We start from the raw sequence: 12,709 nt of genomic DNA on the forward strand, positions 1-12,709 counted from the left end.
TGGGGGAAGTTGAGGGCCTTCAAGGACTCTCCCGAGGTGGGGGTCAAGAGGCTAAAGGTGATTCTAACCACAGTAAGCTGGAAATACCTTCAACGGCATTCTACATTCTTTGTTTCAAGTATTTGAACAGAACCAACAACAGGGAGGGGCTAAAAAAAATCACAGTAAAGAATAAAACGCATCAAAATTTGTGCTGCTTGGTCGAGAAATGGAGCTCAATCGGATGAATTCCAGTTTATTGGAACCGATGTTTAAATTCTTACCGGCGGGATGGTGACTGGGACATCTCTGTGTTCGAGATGTACCTGCTGGTGCTTCTTCCCAGCACAAAAAGCCATCCCACATTTTTCCGCAGAAGGTGCCCACTAAAAAAAAAAAAAAAAAGTTGAGGGTTTAGCTGTGGTTAATGCACTCCACTCATGTCAGCAGGTCCCTTTCTAGTGCCATTTGAGTGGGGTGTCGGTGGTGGTGGTGGGGGGGGGGGGGCATTGGACACATCAGGCCACATCGTCGCTTTCGTTGCCCATTGGGGCCTGCTTATCATGTGTAATCATTGAAGTCGGAATTTATTGATTTTTTAAAATGTTGATTATGGCAATGTTAAAAAAAAACTACAAACGAAAAAACAGTAAAAGTAGTCAACAGTGGTTAAGCGTGACGTAGCGGTTCATTTGGGCCTCTCACCGGTTTTGTTTTGCTGACTGTCTTTGTTGGACACATTAAGACATCTGTATTGACTTTGTCTCGCCTCTTCCCATCTCTCTTTGCTCATTCTCGGTGTGAGTGATGATCCCGGAGCGGACTCGGTGCCAGCCGACACCTTGCACTGTCGGGACAAAAGGGAGCCGTAGTGAGAGCGAGCAGAAAGAAAGCACGTCCTCGTAGGATCCGTGTCGATACGTAAATGAAAGCAGTAATGATGTTATCTAGCTGTGTCAATTTCACACCTCTATGGTAATGAGATGATGTTTGTTCTTGTGTCGTCTAAAGACTCAAATGGGATGTTTCAAAGCGGATTGAAGGACTTCCCCGCTTTGAAACTTTCATCATTCCCCATTGATGACATTCATCTGTAATATGTTTGCCAAAGAAACTACTTTCCTTCAAAGGGTTCTCATCTTGGCCTGCATTGTTTGCATTTGGAGGTAGCAAGAGATGAAAAAGCCTGCAGGGCGTATGACTGATTTTGATAATGGAGCTCACTGAAAAGGCGGGGGGGGCATTTTGTTGTGACTTGCAAAATTCAGTCTGAAGAAAAAAAAACCCCAAAAACTTCTTCAACAACTCATCTCAAACATTTCTTTTCTCCCTCATAGTTCAGAAATGTAAAGACTTTGCCAGCCAGTCTCCACATCCCTTATCGCAATAGGGACATGCAGCTTCGTTATCTTTGGCGTGGCTATTCATGTGGGCGCTTGGATTCGGGTTCTCGCGAGCGTTGAGCAAAGCTGGCGCTTGCGCGCCGACGTCCCATGTAGCAGTTTAGCAGCCGTACATATGATGTCACTCCAATCATTGAAGTAAATGACGTCATACATACGACCACCAGGCCACCACCAAGATCAGCTGAAGCAATTGGTCCCAAGGATTCTTTTTACCAATGAAATAAAGACACTAAAACATACAAGCACAGTTTAACAAAAAAATGAACGTAGCAATCTTAAACGAATGCAGATGACACAATTCGCCGTTTATTTCAACCTCGCGATTCTGGAAGCAACCTCATTCAAGTGTGAACCAAATATTTTATTTTGCTCTTCCGAAAAGACACACACCATATGTTACATAATTCCACCGCTCCCTTTTTTTCCTCCCCAAAATAGTTTCATGTCACACTTTAAGATTTTAAATTGGCAGCATTGTGACCTTGTGCATCAGTTCAGTTGGAAAGAAAATGAAAAATGTGTAATTTGGTCTCAACAATGTGAGATATAGATAGTCTAATGTGACCGATATTATATTTGGTCAAAGTAAAAAAATAAGGACCATTTAATCTTTTCATTTTAATCTAGTGTATCATGATTAAATGTTCGGGTGGAGTGAATACTGACGATCCGAAAATGTCACTAGCCCACAACGTATTACATGTGTCCCGAAAACTGTTTTTTCAATGCTAAAACATTGTCTGCATAGAAAACTCGTTTATACATACCACTAAGAGACAGCAAAGGATCCAAGGGTAGCAAACGGCTAATTTCATATCTTCCCCTCCGATGTCTGTAACAGGACAAAGAAGGACAATTGCAATATTCATCAACCTGCTCGTGAACCGTGAAAGTGACTGACTGAGCAAACATAATGTTGTTTCAGATCAGGATTATGGCCTCTCGGGAGAGTAGCGTCACTGGGAATCATTAATCTGAAATGCAAAGCGGCGGGGTCGGCGGCCTGCGGTGTTTGCGACACGGAGACAAAGCCATTGTTAAATGTAGAGTCAATGGAGGAAGGGCAAACTGCGGGTTGTGAGCCCGCAGTTGCAAATCAGTTGGTGCTGGGCTTCGGCGGTTCCGCCAGTTTTAGAGGATATCGCGCATTTCTCCGTGTCGTGCAGATCCACGATGGGAAGCCCATCCGTCAACTGTGAGGGGGAAAGTTAAGACGATCAGGGGGGCGGGCGTGGGGCGGGTGTATCAATTGTCAATGGCGACCCACCAGGCTGTGTTTTCAGCATGGGCAACTTCTTGTAAGTCACCGTGCATTTTTTTAGAATGTGGGAGGAAACTGGAGTACCCGGAGAAAACCCACGCAGGCCTGGGGAGAAGATGCAAACTCCACACTGGAAAGGCCGGAGCCGGGATCGAACCCACGACCTCTGCGCTATGAGGTCGACGCGCTAACCACTGCACAACCGGGCCGCCAAATTGTGTCATCCCTTATTTATAATGGCCTCACATACCACATAAACGAACAAAGTCTTTGCAAATGAAACTTGTCCCTGAGATCTAATGGATGAACCAACTCTTCAAACCTGGGTGAGTGAGGTTCTGCCACAAGATGAGAGAGGGACACATCAGAGTGTGAAATTGGACAGCCTAATTGGGAAGAGTTGAGCCCAAAGGTGAAGCTGAGATTTTTACCAGCCAATATACGGACATTAAGTCACAAGTCGGGCGGTGACCGTGAGCGCGCAGTCAGAAATGTGTTTTGGCCCTTAGAGACGGGCTGATATGGAAGTCAGCGAAGGTGGTTCAGGAATCTTTTATGCATTGCTCCTGGCGCGTGCTTGGGGGAAGTAAGAGGAGCCCTTGGGGTAATCTGGGACACGGTGGACGGACGATGCCTCTCAGCTGCCCTTGGAATGCCTTAGTGTCCACTGTGGTGGTAACTAAAGGTGGAGTTCTGGTTCCGAGCATGATGCTTTCGAGGGTCTGCCAGAGGCACATATGTTGTTGTTGTTGTTGTACGGTATGACGGCGCGATAGTCCAGGGTTGGATGTCAATCGCAAGATGAATCACAAGGCAGACTCATGAGAGCTCACGGGACCGTCGATGATGCCTTACAGGCAACTTACAGCTCGAGGCCGGGCATTTGTTCGAAAAGTGGCAGATTTAACTGAGGAATGACAAAGGGAGAGTGCTTTGATGCAATCAGACATGACGTCAAAGACAGTTGTGCCGTCTGCCTGGCGCCGGTCATTGTTGACTTCATGATGGTTGTCTTAGAATTCCCGGTAAAGGAGAAGATTTGGGTGATTCGACAGCATTGATATTTTCCGGATCGAAGAAAATGTCCCTGTTAGGATTTAAGAATCCGGGAGCATTTCTGCAATGACTCGCACTCGGTCCATCCATAATTAATTTGGCTGGCCATGTGACACTTGGGCCAAGATGGTCTTCTGTGATGGACCGCATCGCCGCATGACTCTTCTCTCTTCCATACGTCTTTATCCCTGACGCCAGGGATAAAGACTCATTTTAAAATTAGTCCGCGCCTACCAAGGACGTACTTGTACGTCTAAGTCTTTTTTTTTTGCATCATGGAGAGGAGGAGGGTCTGATGCAATATGTGAATGAGAATTAGCCGTTTGCATTTTAAATCATGTTCAAAAAAAAGCTACCAGTAGGTGGCAGTGGTGCCTCACATGCTTGAAATGCACGCCTTTACAAAAAGCTCTTTTTCTCCGTTTTTTTTCCCCAGGAATCGCCATTTTCATGAAACTTAGCCCTTTTTGTAATGCCGATTGCCTAAGAATGGAAAAAGATAGAAATTGAATTAGTTATGAAATAGGAATGAAATAACAAAAATTCATGCTTGGACTTGCTTGGAGTCTAGGCTATTCATATTCATCTAGAGAGTATCATTACAGAGCAAAACTGCATCAATACATTTTCATCTTTTTTACTCCATCTCTTCGGCCGCGCTGATCAAATCAGACATGGTCACTCGTGCGTTTTATTTCTACTGGCAGTATAGAATGCACCGACATGCGCCGTGACGGACCCATTTGTATTACCGATGCGGCACCGTCTCACATTCTCTGCCCCATCAGTCTGGATAAAGTCATGTGACACCACTTTCCCAGGCTCTGATGAAGGGGGTACAATTGAAGAGTGCTCAGATTAGTTAGACGAGTGAATGAACATTGACAGATTGCGGTTGTCACCCAGCCGCGTGTCGAATGACTTGCGTGTTGGAGCCGGCCCTTCACGTTGTACTGTATTGACCGAAGAGCGCCTCAGAGTGACGAGGTCGTTTTGTAAATGTTCTCTATGACTCAATTGGATGGTACGAAACACGCCGTTGCAGAGAAAAGGCTCAAGTTAACCGAGTTTGTTTGTTTGTTTGTTTTTGAACCAACACATTCAATGCATCAATCAAATATTCAAAACGACCTATCATCAACGGAATCGATGCGTTTGGGTTAGGCGAACTCACTTTGACATCTTGTGTTTTCGTTTCTTGTCTTCTAATATTGTGCAATGAAACACTTTTTTTTGCAGTGTGGGACAAATAAAGGTTATCTTATCCTATCTTTCTCAAAGGCCAAGCAGTAGCGACTCTGCATTAGGGGCAGAGGAGGCAGTGCCCCACCAGGAGCACTTCTGCTTGTTTATGTTGCGATGCCTATTTGTGGAGTCTAGAATTGTCTTGAGTAGCTTTTGTTTCATCTTCGTCTTCTTTTCCGCTCTCTCTTGTTCATTTCCTGTGTACTCACAACTTTTTTTTTTGTCAAGTCACCTGCCCTTGTCACATCCTCTTGCCTGTTGTGGTGAATCTCTGCCCCTTGTGTCCCAAAGTAAGCGTCCTTGGTATTTGTTGTTTACTATCGATCCTGCCGCTCGGCAACTTCTTGTTTTTGTCTTGTGAGAATAAATTATTTTTGGGCACGCCTTGCCCCCCCACCCGCTTCGCTGCACTCGGGTCGTCCGTCTTGTAAGATATCCTTTATTCGTCCCACACTGGGGAAATTTACAGCCGTGACGATGAATTCTCCTTCCGATAACTGTAGGCTAATAAGTACTGCAATGACTGAAAGAACGTTTTCAACAGCTGTCAAGTCAAGGCTGACCAGCGAAGGCTTATTTCCAGGGAGTACAACTCGGCGATGAATAAACATGAGACTACCGTTTTCTGTACAAATTGAGTGGACAGTCATCTCCTCCAGCCTAATGCAACTCATTTCCCAGTAGAGCGCTAGCTCCCATGCCATTTGAAATGAAAAGCTACTGCTTGTGCTTTATTTGTTATCCTGCTTTAAGGCACTGGAAAGGAAAACATTTTCTTCCTGCATTTGAGCATTCTCCAAGCCTGTCGTTTATTCTCTGGTGAGCGGTTAGAAGCGGTGAAGCAGAAGAGCATCGTTCGCTTTTGTGTTCCAGATGCTCAAAATGAGCCTCCTGTGATAAACTGACTCTCTTTGGTGGCAGAGTAAACACTTGATTTATACCTCCCGTTTAAAAAAAAAAATGGAAAGACAGACACGGCGTTTGGGGTTTTAAGAGGGATTAAAGGGAAAGACATGGATGTAGGACAGAAACATTCTTACGGTTATCTGCTGGGACCTCATTCGGATCCATTAATAAAACCTCCCTGCTGGTGTTGTGCCCCTTTTCTGACTTCATCTGTCAGTCCGACTGTCATCGAGCAATTTCAGATCATATCGAGCCTACTGTGCATCCAAAGACGGGCTTAATGTGCGTCATTCCCCCCCCCCCCCCCCCCAATTTGAGAGCGTTCCCAAGCCACACGCCGATAAATCACCTTTAAGTGCGCTCATTTATCATGTGTGCAACAAGCCAAAGTGAACGTGCCCGTTCTCTCGTTTGTGTAGCGCGCTTTAAGCCGCTCGAAATGGACGGGAGGGACGCGTCTTGCGCACAGCGCCGTGTGGGGTTTATTCTTTCACAAGTGAAAGCTCGCCCGATACCGCTGCTTCTCAGACAGCACAAATCGATCACATTGAGAACCTCTGTCGTTGTATCAAGCGTAAGAGTGATGATGTGGGTCGCAAGTCAAGGAAAGAAGCAGGTGTCTATAAAAAGGAAAGGTGGGGGGGGGGATCACTTGCTTTTTCGGGTTTAAGAAATGATTACTCGTGTCAGAGGTTGAAAGATATTGTAAATAATCGTCTGTCAAAGATTCATGAGGAATTTATTGGCCAGGTGGAAGAAGCTGAGGCAATTCATCAGGTGACAATTTGAAACCGAGTATGACTGAGTGCTTTGACGCAGTCAATCGGGAAGAGGGGCTGTACCGCGGATAAACTGCCAAAAGCAAGTCCATCTTTGACTGGTTTCTTCATGCCACTCTTTTTTTCCCCCGTTTGTTGCATCATCTTGTTTTCAAATGTGAGGAATAAACTCAGCATACGACAAGTGGGATCACATGATCACAAAAAGTGATGGTCCAATTTAATGCCAATCCGCCTACGAAAGTTCCGCAAATCAGCTAAATATTTTAAGTTTTGCTATTGTGGACGTTGACTTTCCCGCATTTCACAATAAAAAAATAAGAGTTTACAGAACTGTCGTCTTGTGTTGTAACCCTCCAGACCGAGTTTGTGAGCAATCATTTAGGTGGCCTTCCAAACAGCAAAGCAATGAGTGTTTTAAATGCCTCACGTCATTATCGCTCTCTTTTTTTTTATTTTTTCCTTGACCGTAGACTACCCCTGTATTGAGGCAGATGTCATTGGCCCAAAGGCCACAAAAGAAGAAAAAGAAATATCACACCCACCTGACAGGTGCGGTGCTGTATCTTAATGTTTGATTGCAATGTAATACATTTTAATGGAAGTGTTTGTGCTCTTTATTTTGACTACAGAGATGCTGGGTGTCACTTTCTAAAGTGCATAAAATTACACTTCATGAAAATATCATCATCAGATGTTTAGTCTTGATTGCTGTGCAAGCTGCAGCAGGGAGTTAAAAAAAAAAGAAGAAGAAATGCGGAATTGCCATACACGCCATTAATTAGTACTAATGTCAGCAAATCCTGAGGCTAATGGGATGGTGCCAGTAGAAGATCCATATCTGAAGGGATGAATACTGATAGATTTGGAACTCTCTCAATAGATGAAGACAGAGAGTCTGTCGGATCTTCCTTTTATAATGTCCAACTGTACGCCGGCTATATTTCCACGATAGAGGTCACCTGTGAACGTTTCTGCTCAATAATGCTAATAAGGAACGTGTGACACCTTATTCACCTTCAAATGAACCAGCATGTCGGCTACAGTACGATTCGCAGCCACTCATCTGTTTGTTTCACGTATATCCACCCTATTATATTCTTCCCTTTTTAAAAATATCCCTTCTGTGATATTTTTCCTCACCTTGATACCAACCAAAAACATTTTCGAATACGGAAGCGCAGCAGAGCCTCACTCCCTGACATTAACATTGTTTACATCCAGCAAAATGTGTCATAGTAGGAAAAGGAACAACTTGATGTCAAAACAAAAGCGTTCGTTCTCTGACCACTTTTCTTCTCCGCAATGTCCACTTGACTCCCCAACCCCCCTCCCCTCCCATTGCACGTCTCCGAGGTAACCACTGATATGTATTCGCCTCGTGCACCAAAAGTAGAAAAACGATGCGTCAAGCGCGTTATTTGACATATGTTGTTGCGAAATCAAATTTCCTCTATGTTTTCAGGACACGTTGACATAAAAACACATTCCCCACTCCAGGGATTAAAAAAAAAAAAAAAGGAAAATGCGTTCTGTGCCTGTCGAGCACTCGTCAAAGCAACAGGTGGCATATCAGCTAATTGTAATGCCATTTGAGCAAATTAGAAGCCTGAAGTAATTTGTGACTAAAATAGTCACAATAACAAAATGAAATGGACTCACGTAACCAAGTGCTTATAATACATGGTGTCAAAGTCATGGCCCGGGGGCCAGATCTGGACCGCCACATCATTTTATCCGGCCCGCGAACGGAAATCAAGCGTGTCAACTTGCATGCTCCTTGCTGAATTCTGTACTGCAATATCAAAGTGTCATGCGTCATAAATGACGTTTGTTACAATTATTCGGACAAATAGCTGTTTTTAGGAAGCAATGACAGCGCCGATGAAGGCTGAAGTGACAGCCGAAACAGGATAAAAGTTGAAGAAAAACTTCATCCAAAAAAAAAAGACCATTGTCTTGGAAACCTAATTTAACAAGCAAATAGTGGACTTGAGTGATTTCCAAATTAGTAATCCATCAATTGGTTGTGTACATGTTATGCAAAGAGATAGTTAAACATTTATTCGGTTCCACTGCCGTAACGGCCCCCCGAGGGATAACGTAACTCCAAAGTAGCCCGCGACAAAAATGAGTTTGACACGCCCCTGTTATAACCCAATAAAATGCCTTTACATATGATGCTAGCATGAAATGGGCTGCCCCAAACCGTAAACAAACGCAAACACGCTGTTGTTGCAATTTGAGTCATTCTAACTCGGTCAACAATAAAGGTGCTTCTTCTCTCATCTTAAAACCCATCGAGAATAAGACACTGTATGGAAGACAAACATTCCCCAAGTGTAACATGGGAGCATTGGCACAACGGGGAGCGATTTATTGTACAAGTCTGAGATAAAAGAGAAGCCCCTCTGGCTCAAGAACAGCATTCAGGCACAAAATGACTCCCGCGGGGGGGAGATCAGAGACCCCCAAAGGCAGACATTCAACCAAATCCTTCGACTCAATCTTCAACTTAAACAAGGCAATTGAAAACTGGCGGTGAAAAAAAGGCTTATCCACATGGAGCATGATGGCCACTGAGCGGAAAACCAATAGTTCTGTCTACTGGGAAGGAGCAGTCGAGCCACGTGGGAGGAAATAGTAGCTCAGTCTCAAAATCTCTTACAACAGGCTTGCTGTGTATCTGCTTTGGTTTTGTTTGGGGGGTTTTCCCTCTCTCTCTCTCTCTCTATCTCACGGTGGTATAACTCATTTAACACCTTCCCAAATCTCCCAAGGTGTTCCACGCTAGAGACATTTCTGCAGAGCGTCTGATAAGACCAATTGCACTTGTAGCCGTAACCATAGAATCACACAAAGAAGCAGTAGTATGTTTAGACAACTCCTTACGATAGGTACGACATACCGATTTTTAAAAAAAAACTGCCGTCACTCTTGCTCACTATAGTATACTTAGCTGGTTGAATTAGAATTGTTTTTTCCCTTTTTTTATGCTGTGGTGCAAATCTGGTCAAGCAAAAATTCAAAAAGTCAGCCCCAAAAAAGTTGAGCGCTTTGCCTCCATGCAAAGCGCCACTTTTATCTAATGAAGCGCCTCAACAATCTTCAACATAGTTCCTTGGCCTCAAGATGGCGCAAAGGCAACACTTTCGTATAAATGAAGCTTCTCAAGTCACTTAGAATTCCCTGGCACAGAGATGCCATAAGGTGGAACCAAAGGAGTACTTTTATTGCTTTGCCAAATTGTTTTTTGGCGAATAGTGAATTGTTGTAGATTTGAAAACCAAAATCCCCCCCCCCATCCCCCCCAAATATCAAAATGTGCCGTATCTTACTGCACCTTTATGAATGTGTAAGATTTTCTTTCATCCTCGGTGAATCGATCAAGTTATCTGTTGCTTCCGCTTGGAGCTCGAAGCGGTCTTCATGGTGCGGAGTGCCGCATGTACAGCACAATCCCATTTGCTCTCTTCTAAAAATACCCGGCGATTGTTGAAAATAGCATCGGATTGTTATTTATTTATTTTTTTTGGGGTGCATAAACGGCATTTTAAATCTGCCCTGGTTCTGTTTAGCTATGTGGGGGTGGTCTTTTTCTCGGTTCCAGCTTGGGAAGTGAAAAATAAAATACACATTTCCCCAAGAGGCTGGTATTCCTATGCTTTCTAGAATCATATTTTACGGATTCAACATATAAACTTTTTTGACTCTATGATGTGGTTCAAGAAGGGCAAAAATCATGAGCTGAGCGATTTAGCAGCCGCAGCAGTCATTTAGAAAGCTTAAGACTGCGAATGCGTTCAATCTCTATTTCACAACAACATGCAAGTAATAGTAAAATCATTTACTCTGGCTTTTTTTTTATAAGTGATTAGTCCTTTACATGATATGACACGGCGGAAGCATCGTGACTATCCCTAATGGGCCGATCCTAAAGATCTACCTTTAAAACAGAAATTGAAGAGAATAGATTCTTTTTTTGTTGTTGTTGTTCTCACAAACAACAAGGCCACTCCAAAACATTTTTGCAGTACTAAAGCCCAAACTGATGATATTTCACAGGGATCCAAACATCTCCCCAAATTGTCTCTTCACGCATGCCGTCATTGCAGCCGTGCCAATTCGAATGTGTTTGAATCCCATAACTCGGCAAAGGGAAGCAACAACAATCACTCGGAGAAAAACCTTGGCAAAACGGTCAGCTCTCATTCCATCTTGATTGGTGCTGCCTGAGCAGATTTTTTTTTTTCCTTAATGAAATGTGGATCGCTCAAATCATTCACACACGCCAGCTCAATCGATTTTTCATTCCCTCTGAATAACAAATGTAATTACGGTCACTGCGGATGCATGCCTTTCGCACAAATACACGTTTTTTCCTCTCCAAAAAAAAAAAGCAGTATACAGTTTGTAAGATGTGGAAACTCTGTGCTGTTGACAAACTGTTGTAAAGCGTGATGTAACGTTTTTTCTGCGACGCACGCATTCAGTCCATTTTCACACAGTATTTTTCAGCCGAAATCGAACTTGTTGTAAAAGTCCCGTGAAACAGAGGAGTTGAGTCTCTTGTCGTGCCCTTGCGTCACCCCCCCAACCCAAAAAAAAAATCCATGGATTATCGATTTGAGTTCCGAGCGGGGAACGATGACCAATGTACCCTTTTGCAAGTCCTTACATTCCCAACATTCATTTCCAACTACCCTTTCAGATGACGTTCAGAACTGACGGTTGCACAAATGTTGTCGAGACGGCGTCTTTTATCAGAGGAAAGGGTTTGACATTTTGGGGGGGGGGGGGGGGGGGGAACGCCATCATTAACTTGCAGTGCAGACTTACTGGAAATAAAAACAGTTTTTTTATTTATGTCTGTCCACCAAGTGTGAATTCAAGACAATGTTCCTTATTTTCTGTACACTACTATCCCATAATGATAATGTAAGTATCTTAAGTATCAGCGGTGGGAAGTAATAAAGTACAGATCTAGTCAACCCGACTCAATCACAGATTCCGGCATATATTCCAAATGTTAAACGCTTTTGTGTCATCACGTTGCTCGGTTAAACTGACATGAACTGCCTGTTGCATTTATTATTCTTTTTTTTCAGCCAGCAGCATCATTAGTGCAGAAGTAAAAGCGCATTGCTGTGTCTCTGATTTAGTAATTAGGAACTAATTGTGAAGGGACTCCGGAGGTTATCGCCATTATTATTATTCAATATTCGTTTTTAATTTCATATTCTATGCACGTTCCGCTGAAATGCCTTAATGGGGGGTACAGTTTTCATAGCCTCTCTTTGTAATCACAAACATTTTTATTTGTTTTTGGTTCAAGGTGATGCATGAGCCGAATCTTACGGGGTAATTTATTTCATTTTCAACCTTTAGACCTATTGAAGTTTCCCGTTGTCTAGTGAGCTCTTAAATGGTAGTACTATCACTTCGCTGGAGAGTTAAGCTATGATCATGAAGACAGATCTTGCAGGAGAAGAAAATGTCCAGAGTGTGCTGGTCAGACGGATGGACAGGGACCCGGCTGATTTCCACTGCGTGCATACTCTGTGTTAAAGCTAATCCTTTTTCTTATAGATGCTCTCAATGTCACAGTGAAGGAGAAGGCCATATTGGCAAACATCATGTCGGTCTACGTGTGTTGCTGCACCACAACTGTAACGCTTTGACCAGATGCACGAAAAAACAAATCAGTGGGCAAAATAAAACTATTGTGCAAGCTTTACAAGTACAGTACTGTTAATCAAGTCCATCCATCCATTTTCCGAACCGCTTGATCCTCACTAGGGTGGCGGGGGGCGCTGGAGCCTATCCCAGCTGTCTTCGGGCAGTAGGCGGGGGACACCCTGAATCGGTTGCCAGCCAATCGCAGGGCACACAGAGACAAACAACCATCCACGCTCATATTCACACCTAGGGACAATTTAGAGCGTTCAATCAGCCTGCCATGCATATTTTTGGAACGTGGGAGGAAACCGGAGCACCCGGAGAAAACCCACCCAGGCCCGGTGTATATATACACAGTATATCATTTAATTAAAACCAAATCCAGAAAATGGTGATTC

General features: G+C 43.7%; 1 protein-coding gene across 2 annotated transcripts in view; it reads right to left on the reverse strand.

Moving 5' to 3' along the window:
• The window catches only part of calcr (calcitonin receptor), a 29,989-nt gene that overhangs the window by 12,959 nt on the left and 4,321 nt on the right, over positions 1-12,709 (reverse strand). For both annotated transcript variants that reach the window (XM_052069583.1, XM_052069584.1), the window contains exons 2-4: positions 2,153-2,217; positions 685-826; positions 264-365 (exon numbers count right to left, since the gene is read on the reverse strand). In XM_052069583.1, coding sequence (XP_051925543.1) covers positions 264-365; positions 685-826; positions 2,153-2,200 — 292 coding nt within the window. In that variant the 5' untranslated portion in view covers positions 2,201-2,217. The remainder of the gene's footprint in view (positions 1-263; positions 366-684; positions 827-2,152; positions 2,218-12,709) is intronic.

The sequence above is a fragment of the Hippocampus zosterae genome, chromosome 7 (genome assembly GCF_025434085.1).
Source record: "Hippocampus zosterae strain Florida chromosome 7, ASM2543408v3, whole genome shotgun sequence".
Lineage (NCBI taxonomy): Eukaryota > Metazoa > Chordata > Actinopteri > Syngnathiformes > Syngnathidae > Hippocampus > Hippocampus zosterae.